At 43.6% G+C, this 17796-nt stretch overlaps 1 protein-coding gene across 1 annotated transcript; it reads left to right on the forward strand.

The window, feature by feature from the left end:
* The first annotated feature begins 2891 nt into the window (after positions 1–2891).
* ADPRS (ADP-ribosylserine hydrolase) lies at positions 2892–17529 on the forward strand. The gene is made up of 6 exons (XM_060257843.1): positions 2892–3392; positions 8189–8285; positions 9056–9263; positions 11463–11647; positions 13832–13932; positions 15830–17529. The coding sequence occupies exons 1-6, from the start codon at positions 3173–3175 to the stop codon at positions 16138–16140; spliced, it is 1122 nt and encodes a 373-aa protein (XP_060113826.1). The 5' UTR covers positions 2892–3172; the 3' UTR covers positions 16141–17529.
* Positions 17530–17796: the final 267 nt, after the last annotated feature.

The raw sequence follows: 17796 nt of genomic DNA on the forward strand, positions 1-17796 counted from the left end.
CATGGATCTAAGTCTTGCTTTAGCATTCAGGTAGCACCTTTGAAATACAAAATTTATTTTGCCATGAAAACAGACTAGTCCCTAAAGATACCCCCTCTCCACAGATGCCTGTTCGTGGACACTGCAAAATACAACAAAAATCAAGTGACATCTTAAAATACTGTTTTAAAAAGGAATCCAGAGGGAAACCAGGATTCTACAGGCCAGTCAGCCTAACATCTGTCCCAGGCAAATTAGTAGAATCTGTAATCAAAGATAGGCACATGGAAGGAGAAATCCTACTGAGGGAAAATCATCATGGCTTATGAAAAGGGAAGTCCTGCCTCGCCAACCTTTTGGGGTTCTTGAAGAAAATGTACAAGCTTGTAGACAACAGTGACTCCACAGACAATTATATACATGGACTTTCAAAAGGTTTTGGAAAAGGTGCCTCACCAAAGACTGTTGAGTAAACTTAGCAGTCATGGGATAAGAGGATGGGTTCTGTTATGGGTTAAAAACTAGTTAAATCACAGGAAGCAAAGAATAGGAATCAATGGATAGTTTGCACACTGGAAGGAAGTAAGCAGTGGGGTCCCACTAGCATTGGTACTGGGGCTGGTATTATTTAACTTAGTCATCAGTGATCTGAAACTAGGGCTGAGTAGTGCAGTGGCCAAGTTTGCAGATGACGCAATATAATTCAGGATGGTGAAAACCAAGACTGTGAAGAGCCAGAGGACCTCCACAAACTGGGTGAGTGGGCAACCATGTGGCAAATGAAGATCAGTGTTGGTAAGTGTAAGGTGATGTATGCTGGGAGAAAAAAAATCCCAACTTCAAGTATAAGCTAGTGGGGTCTGAACTTGCAATGACAGTGTCAACCCAGTGTCCTGCAGCAATGAAAGTGTCAATGAAAGGGTCAACCCAGTATGCTACAGCAGTGAAAAAGACAAACTCTATTTTGGGATTATCAGGAAAGGGATTGAGAATAAAATGGTTAATATTGTAATGCTCCTATATAAATCTGTGGTGTGCGGCCTTATTTGGGATACTATCTGGTCCCTGTATCTCCAAATGAACATTGCAGAGATGGAAAAAGTACAACCAAAATGATTTAGGGGTTGGAGCACCTTTCCTGTGAGGAAAAGCTGAAGAGTCTGGGACTTTTCAGTTTAGAAAAGAGACGACTATGAAAAAGGACATGATAGACGTTTATAAAATTATGCATTGGGTGGAGAGAGTTGATGAAGAGAACTTTTTCTCCCTCTCCCAAAATACTAGATCCAATGAAGCTGACGGGCAGTAGGTTCAGGATGGGCAAAAGGAAATACTGCTTTTCACAAAGTGATTAAAATGTGGAATTCGTTGCCAGAGGGCGCAGTGATAGCCACAGGAATAAACAGCTTTAAAAGGGGAATTAGACAGATTCATGGAGGATAAGTCTATCAATGGCTACTTGCCATGGTAAATGAGGAGAATTTACATATTCAGAGGCACTAATCCTCAGAACCCAGAGGCAGGACACAGCATCAGGGGAAGGCCCCGGCCTTTGTGCCATTTTTGGCTGTCCAGAAGAACTGGTCGGCCACTGAGTGAGACAGGACGATGGACTATTGGTCTAAGATCCAGCAGGGGTTTTATTTCAATATGAGCTTTCAGCCCACTTGGTCAGACATGTGAAGAGGCAGTGGCCCGCAAACACTCATGGTCTAAAGAATGCTGTCAAGTCTTTAAGCTGCCACTAGATTTTTGTTTTATTTGCCAGTAGCCATGAACAGGAGCCTGAAGGAGGGTGCACCTTTAGAGGCTAGTCTTAAGTTTTTGTGCCTAAATAAATGTTGGTCTTCAAAGGTACCCTTCTAAGCTGCCGAGACTTATGAGCAAAAAAATCTACTTTGTGAGCAAACTGTCAGTTACTGTATAAATCAGCTTGCTCTGGGCCCATTTTTCCTGAGCTAAGACAAAAATGTGTGAGCTGGAGGCTAAAAACCTGTGAGCTGGCTCACACTAACTCAGCTTAGAGGGAACACTGTGTACTGCCTGAACTCTAAAACACTACTGAAATCCTAATGTTTTATTTTGGCACTGCAGACGAATGCAACCACTGCTTTATAACAAACCGTGGTGCCTGCTTAGGGTTGCCAAGTCCAATTTGAGAAATATCTGGGGACTTCGGGGGTGGAGCCAAGATCAAGGCTGTGACAAGCATCATTGAACTCCAGAGGTAGTTCCGGCCATCACATTTAAAGGGACGGCACACCTTTTCAATGCTTTCCTTCCATAGGAAATAATGCAGGATAGGGGCACATTCTTTTGGGGCTCATAGAATTGGCTCCCCTAGTGCAATCGTTTTGAAACTTGGGGGATATTTTGGGGAGAGGCACTAGATGCTGTGCTGAAAATTTGGTGCCTCTACCTAAAAAAACAGCCCCCCCCACAGATACCCACGGATCTCCAGTTTGGTGTAGCGGTTAAGTGTGCGGACTCTTATCTGGGAGAACCGGGTTTGATTCCCCACTCCTCCACTTACACCTGCTGGAATGGCATTGGGTCAACCATAGCTCTGGCAGAGGTTGTCCTTGAAAGGGCAGCTGCCGTGGGAGTCCTCTCAGCCCCACCCACCTCACAGGGTGTCTGTTGTGGGGGAGGAAGGTAAAGGAGATTGTGAGCTGCTCTGAGACTCTTCGGAGTGGAGGGTGGGATATAAATCCAATTTTTTCTTCTTCTTCTTCTTCTTCTTCTTCTTCTTCTTCTTCTTCTTCTTCTTCTTCTTCTTCTTCTTCTTCTTCTTCTTCTTCTTCTTCTTCTTCTTCTTCTTCTTCTTCCTCCTCCTCCTCCTCCTCCTCCTCCTCCTCCTCCTCCTCCTCTCCATAGGGAATAAATCTCCATAGGGAATAATAGAGTTACCAGCAGACATTTCCCTCCCCTCCCCCCGCTTTCTGATGACCTTGAAGCGGGGGGGAGGGTCTCCAAACCGGGGGATCCCCTGCCCCCACCTGGGGATTGGCAACCCCATGCCTGCTGCTCCCCCAGCTCAGCACGAGCCCGCTTTTGGCCACGAGCGCCAGCAAAACGAAGGCCCAGCCGGTGAAAGGGACAGACAGAGCCTCTCCCTCCCAGTCAGCCGCGATGGCGGCCCTGGGCCACAGGGCGTCGCTCTCTCCCGTCCGCTGAGCAAAGGGCGCCCAAGATGGCGGGCAGCAGCGTGGCCGCAGCGGTGCCGTCAGGCGCTCTCATTAGCCGGAGCCGGTTCCGGGGCTGCCTCCTCGGGGCTCTGCTGGGCGACTGCCTGGGCGGCGGCTTCGAGGCGTTGGAATCTGTCAGCCTGACGGATCTGCTGCGCTTCGTGCGCTCCCTGCAGCCCGAAGAGAAAGAGAAGGACGACGGCGAGGGAGCCGCGGGCGACAGGAGTGAGTCTCTCTTGAGCCGAGGGAGAATGGCGGCTGCACTTATTGCAAAGCGGGAGGGACCAGGATGGCCTCCGTTCCCCCCACAAAAGACCAGTGAGGTTCGAGGCCGGGAGCACCGAAGAGACCGACGCGATTTCGAGGGGTGTGAGCTTTGGCCAGACGTTGTGCGCGAGGGTTGGTGCGGGGAAGGGGTTAGGGCTGCCAATCCCCAGGTGGGGGCAGGGGATCCCCCGGTTTGGAGACCCTCCCCCCACTTCAGGGTCATCAGAAAGCGGGGGGAGGGGAAGGAAATGTCTGCTGGGAACTCAATTATTCCCTATGGAGATTTATTCCCATAGAAAATCATGGAGAATTGATCCGTGAGTATCTGGGGCTCTGGGGGAGCTGTTTTTTGGGGTAGAGGCACCAAATTTTCAGTCTAACATCTAGTGCCTCTCCCCAAAGTACCCCCCAAGTTTCAAAAAGATTGGACCAGGGGGTCCAATTCTATGAGCCCCAAAAGAAGGTGCCCCTATCCATTATTTCCTATGGAAGGAATGAATTGAAAAGGTGTGCTGTCCCTTTAAATGTGATGGCCAGAACTCCCTTTGGAGTTCAATTATGCTTGTCACAGCCTTGATCTTGGCTCCATCCCAATGTCTCCTGGCTCCACCCCCAAAGTCCCCAGATATTTCTTGAATTGGACTTGGCAACCCTAGAAGGGGTTGAGTTTCGACTTGGAGCCCTCCCTCTTATATCCGTATCTAATTTCCTCAGGTAGGGTGAAGTGGTTTCTTGGGAGGGAAAAAAAAGACAGCGACATTTTCCTATGGATAGAAGAACAGACATCCCAAATGATACACTTAGGGAGCTTGGCAGAGAAATCCTCCTTTGAACCAACTCAGGGTGATTCCTTCCTTGTATTCTGCTGAGGCTGACTCAAGGTTAGTGCTAGTGTTTTCCTCACAACAGCCTAGCTGGGTGCTGAGCATGTGACTGGTCCAAGGTCAGCCCTGTTTAGGGTTGCCAAGTCCAATTCAAGAAATATCTGGGGACTTTGGGGGTGGAGCCAGGAGACATTAGGGGTGGAGCCAAGATCAAGGCCGTGACAAGCATAATTGAACTCCAAAGGGAGTTCTGGTCATCACATTTAAAGGAACAGCACACCTTTTCAATGCCTTCCTTCCATAGGAAATCATGAAGGATAGGGGCACCTTCTTTTGGGGCTCATAGAATTGGATCCCCTGGTCCAATCTTTTTGAAACTTGGGGGGTATTTTGGGGAGAGGCACTAGATGCTATACTGAAATTTTGGTGCTTCTACCCCCCAAACAGCCCCCCCCCCCAGAGTCCCAGATACCCGTGGATCAATTCTCCATGATTTTCTATGGGAATAAATCTCCATAGGGAATAACAGAGTCCCCAGCAGACATTTCCCTCCCCTCCCCCCGCTTTCTGACGACCCTGAAGCGGGGGGAGGGTCTCCAAACCGGGGGATCCCCTGCCCCCACCTGGGGATTGGCAACCCTAGCCCTGTTATTGTCCTCACAGCAGCCCAGCGAGGTATGAACACAGGAAAGTTCCTCACACTGTATCGGACCATGGATCCATCAAAGTCAGTGTTGTCTACTCAGACTGGCAGTGGCTTTTCCACATCACTTAGTACCTGATCCTTTTATCTGGAGATGCTGGGGTTAAACTTGGGACCTTCTGCATGCCAAGCAGATGCTCTATCCCTGAACCATGGCTCCTCTGGGTAGGCAAGGTGCTGAAAATGTGGCTGTCCCAAGGTCTTCCTGAAAGCTTCATGGCAAGTCAGGATTTGAATGCAGGTCTCCCGGATCATGGCCTAAAACTGTGATCATTCCACTAACTTTTGTTTTTTTCCTGGGAGTATTTTTATGCTCCAGTTTAGAACCCAAGATGAACAATGACAATAAATGCAATACAATAATAATAATAAGGTAAAGGTAGTCCCCTGTGCAAGCACCAGTTGTTTCCGACTCTGGGGTGACATCGCATCACGATGTTTTCACTGCAGACTTTTTACAGGGTGGTTTGCCATCATCTTCCCCAGTCCTCTACACTTTCTCCCCAGCAAGGTGGGTACTCATTTTACCTACCTCAGAAGGATGGAAGGCTGAGTCAACCTTGAGCCGGCTCTCTGAACCCAGCTTCCACTGGGATTGAACTCAGGTCGTGAGCAGAGAGCTTGGACATCTATCAAAATGGATCAGTAAACAGCTTAACAAGAAGTGTTTTTCGTTCTACCATGGATGCAAACTCCTCCCCCCCCATGAGGAGTGCCTTATCAAACGCTTTAACAATGCAAGTGGCTAAAAGAAAGAAGAGACTTGCAGCATCTTAATGACTAATGATGTTTTATTTTAACACAAGTTTCTACTTGACTTCACTTTGTTAGACGCATGGTGCATATGTGTTTTTCCTTCCTAATTTGGGGGATTTTTTGTGGCATGTCATTCCCCAGACTGGAAAGTGCATCACCACTAGCACCCTCCCCAGACTATGATCTGGTGAACTTTTTACAGTGTGTGAAGTTGCCTTATACTGTATGACTGATAAAGATCTGTCTTGTCTGCTCTGACTGGCAGCAGTTCTGCAGGGTTTCAGGAAGAGGTGTCGTTTTCATTACTTCTGATCTGATTCTGGCAATGGCAGAGTTTGAAATTGACAAGCAAAGCAGATGCCCCATCACTGAGCCATGTCCACTTCCTGGCAGCCTTCTGTTGAATTAGATGTTTGGTCAGTCCCACTGTGGTCTTTGCACAGAACACACTTGTAGCTGTCTTCAAGTGAACACATATGCAATCCTCATGTGTGTTAACTCTCATATTACGTTCCAGGAATATATAGCTGAACTTGTGATTTAAACCCCGTATTTGATTAGATACTAGTTCATGGTTTCATTTGTAAAGGGAACACATATTGATTCATTCTTACAAAAAGATGTATGCCCATATATGCAGGATGTTCATGCGTTCACAGTAACATGTGAACAGAGCTACCGAGTCAGACCTTTGTGTATCAACGTCAGTACTGGCTACTCTGACAGTGGCTGTCCAGACCTCCTACCTTTCACACAGCCTACTACCTAATCCTTTTAATTGGAAATGGTTGGGTTTGGGCCTTTCTGTATGCAAAATAGAGCTGTAGCCCACCTCTTCTTGGTGTTGGAAACAAACCAACAGCAGTTTTTGCATTCTTTAGCCCCACTGTTGATGTTTCCATTTAGAAAGGTAGTTGCTAAGCAGAATATAGGGAAGATGTTGTGCTGTGCGTAATAAATCCACAATGGTGGTTTCTTATGAAACAACAGATATTTTAAATGTATGGCACTGCAGACGGGATAGTAGTTGGGTGTATTCCTTTATAAACTCTGGAGATCTCTTCCCACTCCTGTGACCCTGTTGAGCTTTAACTCCTGGAACTGGTTTTGAATGCCAGAGGGTTGCTCAGCCCTCTAGGAATGGGTGAACTCCCAACTAAGTAGGAACAGCCTTCTTTGAACGTGTGCATTTTCTTTCTCTTTCTGAGTCTGCTGCTCTCCCATTCCAACTGAGGCTGCCTGGCATTCTCTTTTCAATGGCTTGACACCTGGTTTGAGTGGAAAGTGTCTCTTCTCTATCTGTCGCTGTCTTTCTCATGTATCTAATGTGACTGGATTGTTATGCCCTTTTAATTTAGCAGAGCTATATCTGTCCTTAGAGGAGGCATGCTTGGAGCAGGAATTTAATTACAGTGTAGTCCTATACCTACTTAACCCCGTCTAAATTTATTGGTTTAAGCAGGCTTAGAGTACAGTAACTCTGCATAGGCTTTCACTGTTCATAATATAGAGGATGTACTCTCCTGAAAGCATATTAATTTTTTCTCTTATTCTAAACGTATTTAGTGTAAAACTGAAGCATATCTTCATTTGTAATTGAGAAAAAATAATATTTCAGCTGTAGATGACAACATTTTTTTGGGGGGGGGGTTACATTTTATTACAGCATCATCAACATAGCACTTTAGTTGATTTCCACCCCCCTTAGGCTAGTAATATGTAGCTTTTCCCACTCTCCATGTGTAAAGGTGAATTACTAAGGTACTGAGTGAATTTCTGAAATATATGTCTTTGTTCTTGCTGCCCCATCTTTCATACTTCAGGAGGGCAGTTCTTTCTCTTGAGTTCTTGTGGGATATATGGTTATTTCTGCCCTCATCTGTAATTTTTATATTTACCCTATATGATTCCACATTTTCCACCATTATTGTTTAGTTAGATATGGTGCTGCATTTCAGGATTGACAAGATAAAATTAAATACAAATTAAATGTTTTAAAAGCCTTAGTTATAACTTTGAAATCACAGCTTCACCTGATTGTAGTTGCCGCTGCCTGACCAGAACTGGAACCTCCGCATTTCAGGATTGTGAAAATGGATACTACTCTGGTCTGGCTTATATTGTTAGTCTGCAATGCGTTTCTGAATTGTTGTGTCCTCCAGAGCCTTAGGTGGCAAGTTAAATACATTTATGTTCTCTGAAGCATGTTTTAGTTCTTTCTGTCCTTTTGATACTTCACTCTGTACGTTGATAAGATTCATATTATTTGTTTTTCCATTTTACTTTAGACACAGCAGGCTCTAAAGAATACAGATAATATGTTGTAACTTTTCCTTCTAAACAGACATCTCCTTCCCAAAAAGTGTACATGAACATTACTATCTCCCTTTCAGATCTTGGCAGGAGAGTCTTTGGTGCAGCATTTGAATTTGCCCAGCCTATGTTTATACATTATTTCTTTTACATTTCAGAAACCCTTTTCTACAGTGATGACACAGCCATGACACACTGTGTGGTGAGGTCGCTGCTGGCCAAGCGAGAGTTTGATGAAGTGGATATGGCAAAGCGGTAAGGAGGAAGAGGTGGCTATAAACAAGACTACAAACACGGCCAGGGATCTTGCTTGGCTTGCTAAAGAAAGAGATGTGCTTCTGTGAGCATTTCTCCTCTCAGATTTTAAGCAGTTTAACTCACCAGTACCCTGCTTTTCTGGACATGCATCTCAGATCATCATCTTTTGCCCCTAGCAAGATGGTCAGACTCCAGCCACATGTTTGTATATATTTTCTAGATGCCTCCAAGGAATAATATTGGGAGCATCCCTAAGGTGTATATATCCTTGAGGAGAATGAGCTACCATCTTTTAAGTGACAGTTGAATTTGTTGAGGGTAGCTTGATTAATTTGAAGTCAATCCACCCATCTGGATAAGGTATATATCATTATTAGGCAGGCTTGCATGTATGTTGCTTATATAGTTCCTCCAAAGTTATTTATGCACAGTGATCTAAATATGAGCAAGTCTTTTCTGATATTAGCAGCTGTATATACAAATCCCACAGAAGTTTGGTTCACGTTACAGTGAATATCCTTCTTGTATGTGCATACATCTGTTCATAAGGAACTGCCAGTGTGCATTTACAAATGAAATTGGGGGCAAATGCTTGGATAAATGTAGCATTTAAATCACACAGTTGTACATGCATTGAATATGACATGAGAATTGCTTCGCACACATGTAAAGAAAAATCAAGTGTGAGTTGTAAGTGCATTCCCTAAACTTGTGAACAGAGCTGAAGTGTCAATGCACTGAGCCTTAATGCAGTTTCTTTTTGGCAGGTTTGCTGAAGAATACAAGAAAGACCCTGACCGGACCTATGGGAGGGGTGTGATCACAGTGTTCAAGAAACTCCTCAGCCCCAAATGCAGAGATGTATTTGAGCCAGCAAGACAGCAGTTTAATGGGAAGGGGTCCTATGGTAATGGTGGTGCCATGAGAGTAGCAGGCATCTCATTGGCTTACTCTAATGTTCAAGATGTGAAGAAGGTATAGTGTGCGTTTCCTGCCACACTAATACTTAGTATTTATGTAATGCTTTTTCCTAAGTGCTCAAAGCACTGTAAACACATTGGCTTAGTTAAGACACGTCGGGCCATAATTTGGCCCTTCAAGAATGAGTCTGATCTTTCATCCCCTCCCTGCATATTTCCTGTCTTATACTGCATATTAATTAGTGATTGATTGGTTTGTGGTGAACTTTCGTTTGCATTCTAACTTGCAAATTCTGGTTTGCACTTACAGTTGATGGGGAAATTACAAATTTTAGCTGGGTTCAAAGAAGGGGTCCAAATCAGTTCTAACCACTGGAATATAAACTCTTTATTTACTTGTTATGATCAAGGAAAGTATTCCTAAGGAAGTTCACGATGCTGATAACTTTGCAGACAAAAGCATAAGCATATATAGGCACACTTGACATCAGGATCTTGCAGAATTTTTACACTAATCACACAATGACAACTCAATACTGCAGCAAATAGAAAAACAATTAAAACCAATAGAAAAGCAATGTACTTCCTTCTTAACATACTGTTAAGAATTCTAGTACCTTAACTATTGTATGCTACAAGCATGCTGACTGCTATAGTTTTAAGAACAAAGGGTGTGTTAAAGGTTAGTTTGCCGTACAAGGTTAGTTTGCCATACGAGATTTTTGAAGACTTCAGCTGAAAGCACAGATAACAGTGCTGGATCATCACTGGGTCAAATGTTTCCTCAGTTCTTTACTTAGCCTTTACTGACATGGCAACACTATGGCTCATTTACACCTCACCCCCCCCCCCCCTTTCACAGTGCAAGTTAAGACTGCAAACCGTAGATCGTTCCCTGTTTTCTGTCCTAGTTTCAGCATGATACAGTATAACCAGAAGATGAAACCATGCCCAAACAATGTGGTTGTCTAATAAAGACTAGTTTGTATAAAAACTGAGGTGTATTATGTTTGAAAATACATCTGATCTTAAAATATACTAACAAAGGATTTTTGCTATCATGATTACTTAATATAACATCAAAGATTCTCTAGATATATAACAATTATTTACAATCAGATAATACAGCAAAATTTCAACAATATAATAAGCAAGACTGCAATCAAAGACATAGGGCTGTTTCTGAAAAAGCAGAAATCACCTAAGGAACCACAATTCAATCATATGAACCTCCAAATAGTCCAAAGAATCACACTTGTGAGTCCCGATGAAAATCCAGTGATGTCCAGATGAAGACTCTGGATTTGTTACTTCTTTTTGTGTGGTCTTGTTCAGATAAAAAACTAGTGTCTGCTACCAAGGCAATCCATTATTTCAGTTGGAAGCCACAGACCATTGAACCTTTTTTTATTCGATACCTTACTGAAGCTCAAAAAATTAAAAAGCTCCCACGCTCAACCACCTCGTGGAATGGTAGGACTGAGCCTATAGAGAATAGGGAGCTTTTCAGTTTTTTGAGCTTCAGCAAGGTATCTCATGAGAAAAGCAATACACCTTATACAAATAAGTCTACATTAGACAACAGTGTTGTTTTGGCATAGTTTCATCTTTTCGTTATTCCATCCTGGTTTGCCAGACAAACACAAGCTCCTGCTATTTCAAATGTAATGACAAAATCTGGTTTACTGCAAGCCAGGGAGATGCTAATTCATTGCAAGGAAAAAAAAGATTGTGTGAATATGACTTGTTCATAGTTACCAAACCATGGTTTGCTGTTACAGCTGAACCAAATGTGTGTTACAGCGGGTTGCTCTTATTTTCCACCCCCCCATAGTTTTTCCACCTTCAGACATCTGCTGTTTGTCCCTTGAGGACTGCACAGGAGGGGAGCAGTTCAACCCAGAGGAGCCGATATCTGTAGGTTTGTTGTTGTTGTGTGGTCAATTGTAATTTTGGTGGGTCTGTCAAAAGACTAAATCCACTGCTTAGATATGCTGTCAAGTCCAACAAGAAAAATTTAAGCATATTGATGCCTTAGGTTAGACTTGATAACAAAAATACAGTACATTGCTCACAAGGAACGGCTTCTGGAGAAGGCTGACATGCACTAGAGTAGTGCATAATCACTCTGTGATCTTGCCACTACTTCCTAAAGTGGTACCCGTTGTAAGAAAGTTGTTAAGGTGGACACACAAACCTGCTTGTTTGTTTTTCACTTCTTCAGGCTTAGCTTTTCAAACACTGTCTTCTGCAGTTTGCTAAACTGAGTGCTGAGCTGACCCACTCCAACTCCCTGGGCTACAATGGTGCCATACTACAGGCCTTGGCAGTTCACTATGCTCTCCAGGGGGAGCTGAATCGAGACAGGTTCCTGGAGCAACTGATAGGCCACATGGAAGAGGTAGAAATGGATGACAAGTCTGTGGCTGATGCACGAATGTAAGTAACGTCTGCCAGGAGGAATTGACTTGCTGCTCTTTAGTGAATTACCCAAGAGATGTTATGTCAACCTGATATGTGACCAAAGGAAAATCCATTTTACATGAGCCACTCAAGTGATGGATTTACATTTTTTTCTGGTGTTAGGAGGAATAGGGCAGAAATGTCTGGGCCCTTATCTTTAAAATTTTTAGCCTGGAGTGTTGTGCCAGCTGCCAACATTATTCAGAAAGTTCTTTGTCATGGCTGCACTTGGTAGAAGAATGTGCTGAGTCATCTGTTCTGTGGCTGACTAACTCTTGCTTTTCCAGGGTGTTCAAGTCTGCTTGCAACTACTGTTCTTCTATGGGTATTTCATCCTTATTTTATGTTACAACTTGACATGTTAGCTCACTTTTCCACTGCTTGCTATTTATAGAGGAGGCTGGGGTTGGGAAGGAGGATTTGAGACAACTATGGGGGTATTTTTATTAGAGGGATTGGCCAGTATACATAAGAGGATGTCCATCTGTGGCTTAAGGAAAAAATAGTTCTATGCTGAAATGTGCCTCAGGGATTATTTAACTAGCTTTAATTTGGCCAAGGGAAAAGGAAATATGCTGAACAAGTAGATCTGGGCTGCTTCTACACCAAAGTGATTTTCCATGGTAGTCTGGTTGCTGATGCAGTTCTACCTGCCATGCAGATTCCAGACAATCCAGGGTAATCTGTTTTCTTTCTGCTAGTGCAGTTTTCCTTTCACACCTGATGTGCATTGCAGTCCCTCTCCATTGTGTTCTCATCTGAACCTTAGGATTCTCCAACCACCCTGTTTTTATTTTTGTTTTGAGGAACGTGAGTAACACTGCATAGAAATAATGCAATACTTTTGAAAAAAAAGTTTTTAAAAATCTATGCATATTTGCAGATGGCATTAACAAGGCAGACTGAGCTGTGGGTGGTACTCTTTTTTTTTTTTTTTAAATCACACAATACAGGATAATGCAAAGCAAAAAAAAAAAGTCCTCCACCAATCACCTTCCATCTGTCTAAAATCCAGGGGATTCTCTTCTGTTACATTAATTTCTCACAGGGCCTGGCTCTTGCCTCATCAAGGAATGAAGGAGTAACTGAATAGCTCTTTGATGCTCTTTCCCCTTCAGATACAGCGAACTGCTGGTGCTGCTGGTTTCTTGCTCAGGAAGCATCCTTTTTCTCTTACAACAGGGGTGACCAATGGTAGCTCCAGATGCTTTTTGCCTACAACTCCCATCAGCCGCAGCCAGCATGGCCAATGGCTGAGGCTGAAGGGAGTTGTAGGCAAAAAAACACCTGGAGAGCTACCGTTGGCCATCCCTGTATTACAGGTTTAAAATACAGAGGTTTGTGTATGTAAAAGGCTTTAACAGTCTACAATTAACATGTAGAAGGCTGTTAACATGAGGAAAAACACACACTTGGGTGGCTGAAATGGTGTGCGGAAGCACCTCTGGAGCTGAAGCAGACCCATCCACCTACTGATAGCCAAATGCATTTTTATTGGGATCAATGTGATAGCCCTCCCAAGTATCATCTATTTAGTTGTGGAATAGTTTGTAATGCTCAAGAGAATTTATTTCTAAAGGGAAGCAGAGCTGTGCTAAAATTGTAGCTTGATATCTCAAAAGTCATTGTTACAGGTTTTATTAAATGACATATTTCTTTTGCTGTTCTCTCTGTACAAATGTTGTAGCATTCCTATAAAAGCAAGAAAATTATTTATTTCAAGGGGTTCTGATCTGGAATAACAGACTCCCTATTCTAAAACATGTAGTATTCAGTTAATTAAGTTTGAAGTTATAAATGTTTGATTAGAGCTAAAACCCCAGATAGCCATTTGCATTTTTCCAGTTAAAACTAGCTTGCCTGTTCATTCGATTGATACGCTGGAAAAAACTTTCACAACTCCTTGGTCTACAGGCATATTTTCCCTCAAAGGTACAGTGTTACTCAAAATAGCTAAGAACGTTCTGCGTAACTCAAAATCATGAGTAATTTACACAAATCAGTAAGTGGAGCACTTGTTTAATCTCAACATGGCCAAACATACTTCCTGGATACTCTAGGAATTTAGGGCAGAGAAGGCAGGGAATGCGTATTCCTAGATGTAACATCAGAGGGCAGCATGTTGAAGCATTTGTTTCGCCCGGACTCTCTCATCTCCAGGCTTGGCTATGAAGAATTACCCTTTTCAAAACGGCTGAAGAAAATCAAAGAATTTCTGGAACAGAGCACCGTGCCAAATTCAGACGTGGTGGTTGAATTAGGTAGGTGTGTTCCTCAGTGCTGGAAGTGGTTCCACTTTTGTTTTCAGAAAGCTTTTTATTCTACAGTCCGTATAATAATAAAATTATCGTGTATGGCTCAGGAGCACTGGTATGGGAGTAAAACGTATTCGTCTGTTCCTCTCACAGTCTTGATGGTGATTGTAGGTGGTTATCCTGTGAAACCATAGCTAGGTGTTTAACGTATATACACAAAAAACATCTTTTCATACGACACCTACTTGGACAATGAAACTCTTTGCTATATGATGCTTGTGATGGCTACAGGACCAGCACGCACATTAGGTGACCTTAGATGGTCCCCTATGGTGTGACCCTTGAGGGGGAGTGCCAAATTTGGCACCTTCTGCCCCCACGTGAGTGGCAGCTGCCACTGCACTGGGACAAAAGCTGGAAGCCATCCCGCCTCCTTTCTCACTCGCTCCCCTCCCCTCGCTGCCACTACGGCCTTTGCAGGGGCGAGCAAGGGAGTGAGAAAGGGGTAGTGCAGCCGTGAGGGTACTCTGAGCCTGCCTTCCATTGCAAGGGAGGGCAGGTTCTGAACTTCTGAGTGCCTCAGAGTGCACGTGCTGCCCCACTGCTGCCACTCAGCCTTCCCAAGTCTGGGCTGAAGCACAGACCTGGGAAGGCTGAGTGGGAGTGATATGGCAAAGCTCCTGCCCTGGCCCCAAGGCACTCAGAGAGCCAGGGCAGGAGCCTTGCTGTGCTGCGGAGCTCACCCTTGCTGTCCTCCACCTCACCTGACTTTGCCCATGGCGGGGGGAGAAGGGTGAAGGCAGGGGAGGCTTCTTCTAGGGTGCCAAAAGCCCTGGTGCTGACGCTGGATGGCTACAGCATAAATGGCTTCCTGAAACACCCTAGATGACCTCCTCTTTCTGTTATATGATAGAGTTGGAGTTGTTTGTCTTGGCAGCATGTTTCTTATAAGAACGAAGCAGGACTAATACCACAGTGATGTCCTACTTTAGCACCACACCAGTCTTTGTCCTTGAAAGGGCAGCTTCTGTGAGAGCCCTACCTATCTCACAGGATGTCTGTTGCATGTGTGTGTGTGTGTGTGGGGGGGGAAGGTAAAGGAGATTGTAAGCCGCTCTGAGACTCTCGAGATTTAAAGTATAGGGCGGGTTATAAATCCAATATCATCATCATGATCTCAGCTGATCTTGGTGTGCAATTCCTCGTGATCCCCAACTTTATGGTGTGTCCTTTCCTTCCACCGTTGAGAGGCCTGTGCCTTCTCAGAAGCACTCCCCTCCCCCAGCAGCAACTGCTGTCGTTGCTTCTGGAGGGGGTGTGTGCAAAGTGGGGAGACTAAATCCAGCACCAGCCAAGCCCCTTACTTGCCTCCTTTGCTAAGCTGGGCCTGTAGAACCTGCTGTTTCATCCCACTCTTGCTGTTGCACAGTCATGTTTTAGAGTAAGTATAGCTGATAGAAATGATTGTATGCAAATTTATCTATGTAGCAGTTTATATTTTATGATGATTAGCTCATTGAACCCTGCACTGTCTCAGTGACATGTCAGGATTGCAGTTGTTATGCAGATGAACTGAGGCGAAGAGAAAATAAGTGAGTGGCTTGAAGCCGCTGATCTTTTGGGGGGGGGGGCTTAAAACCCAATCTCCAATGGATTGGGTGTCAAGACTTATCTGAGATTTTCTCTGCCACTTTCATCTGTGTTTTCATATGGCTGGGGTAATGGCTTTCTGTGTTAGTGTTGCATTGCTACAATATAGGTGAGGAAGGTCTTCAAATTCATTGCCTTAAATCAGCATTATTAAAACACCTTGCATTAACTTGAAACTTTCTGGGAGTTTTGTGGTGGACGGTGAAGTGCATCTGAAATATTTTGCTAAAGGAGTTGACTCTTTTTTTCTCAGGCAATGGCGTTGCAGCTCTTCATTCAGTCCCTACTGCCATATATTCCTTTCTGCGCTGCATGGAATCTCATCCAGATATCCCCAGGGACTACAGTTGCCTGCAGAGGACCATCATCTACTGCATCTCATTGGGTGGGGACACAGATACCATTGCAACCATGGCTGGAGCCATTGCTGGAGCTTACTTTGGGGAAGAGCAAGTACCCCAAAGCTGGAAGCATAGCTGTGAGTCTTTTGAGGAGACAGAGAAAATGGCCGACAATTTGTATGAACTCTACTGTCAGTGGCAGAGGGAATCTGGTACCAAATAATATGCTGTTGTGATCTCTTTTAATCCTTCAGATGATGTGACAGTCATCTGAAATAAAGAGGATCCTTCCATCAAGGGAGATATTCCCAGGAAGCACTGAGTGGCTGATGATTATTCCTTATATCCAAATGCCTGCAAGTTCCATTTGCTTTCTGCTGTTTACATTTAAAAAAAATATATTGCCCCTGATTTCAAGTTGTCTTACTTTTAAATGTCACGGAGTCAAATAGAGGAACCTCTTAATTCTCTGTGCCTGTGAGGTGTCTGTGAGGGCACCTGGACCAAAGTGAGTTTCACAGTGGTTTGGCAAGCAGGCTTTTTGCCCTGTGGAGAGATTGGACTGTGCTAGAGGAAGAATGAGAAGCTGTGCTTGAAGTAAACTAAGGTAAGGGCAGGGCCTGTAAGCCAGCCCTGCAGCTCACACTGTGGTGGGGATTCATCAAATGAATCTTCTGGATCCTCAATGTAAGATGCCTTTTCCTTCTGACTGTTACAGGATACTTCCTCTTGTGACTGAGTAATTAGGCCTCCTGGAGATTGATTTTTCTGCAGGTCTTTCATATCAAAAGAAACTAGTTTGACAGCTGCTGCTACTTTTAAATCAGAGGTATTCAAGGGAACTTTTCTGTATTTTGTTTTCAGGAAACAATGTAACCAAGTTTGAACTGGTACATATTGAAGAATAAAGCCCCAACTGAAAGCACAGTTCCCCAGTGCACAAGGGGTAGTTCCCCACTGACAAGGGCTTTCCCTGTTCATTTTAATACTAGTGAAAAACTGACCCTTGAGGAGCATCCACATGCATCAGATGACCACTGATTGGATCAGTCCTTTAATGGGAGGGTGTGGCAAGGAGGCTGGGCTGTTTATATTCTAGCTAATGACCCTCCTGAATAGTCCTTTCATGATGCAAATTGTGACTGTAGAAAGTAATGCAAATGTTTGTACAATGGCTTGATTTTCTTACAGGGGGGTGACTGAAATACAATTTTTTTTGTAAAATAAGATTTATTGATGTTGGGTCAATACAATCAAGTACTGTAGTTTCAGTTCAGAAGTGAAGGCCAGTTTTTGATCACAAAACAAGAGTGCATTTTAAACCAAATTTACTATGAAACAGTGCATGTAACTTAAGTATTTACAAAACTAAAAAGAAAAACAACAACCTCTCTATATACTAGGTTAGAAATGAAGATATTAGAGGCAAACTTTTTTTTTTTTTTTAAAAAGGACTGGTATATAAAATGCATATTGTAATGCATAGTTCAAAGTCTTCAAACCTGATCTTTCTACTGACTGAAACCAAATTTCCCCCTGCTTTTGCACATGAAAACCCAACATTTCTCTGACAGGTTTATTTTTACTTCAATAAAAATAAGCTAATCCATGACTTGCCAACCAGCCTGTTCATTTGTGTAATAAAGATCTTTTGATATGCTGTGCTTTAAAGAAATTATATGAATGCAGAAGTTTTTATACTTCGTATAAGAATAATGAGGCTGTAAAATGGTACTTCGAGAACTGAATCAGCTGAGTCTGTGCTGTATGTCATTTGTGTTTTCTTGCCAGACAGAACACAAGTAAGGAATCTACAAAAGAAAAAAAAGGGGGGGGACCCGATTGTGTGTTAGAACACAGTATAAATAGTGTACAAGGC

The sequence above is a fragment of the Heteronotia binoei genome, chromosome 17, assembly GCF_032191835.1.
Source record: "Heteronotia binoei isolate CCM8104 ecotype False Entrance Well chromosome 17, APGP_CSIRO_Hbin_v1, whole genome shotgun sequence".
NCBI classification, from domain to species: Eukaryota; Metazoa; Chordata; class Lepidosauria; order Squamata; family Gekkonidae; genus Heteronotia; species Heteronotia binoei.

Excerpts from the sequence above, each read along its gene's own strand:
- ADPRS (XM_060257843.1), top strand. The coding sequence starts at position 3,173 with ATGGCGGGCAGCAGCGTGGCCGCAGCGGTGCCGTCAGGCGCTCTCATT. Across the intron at positions 9,264-11,462 it reads ATGTTCAAGATGTGAAGAAG|TTTGCTAAACTGAGTGCTGA; the intron begins GTATAGTGTGCG and ends TGTCTTCTGCAG. Across the intron at positions 11,648-13,831 it reads TCTGTGGCTGATGCACGAAT|GCTTGGCTATGAAGAATTAC; the intron begins GTAAGTAACGTC and ends TCTCATCTCCAG.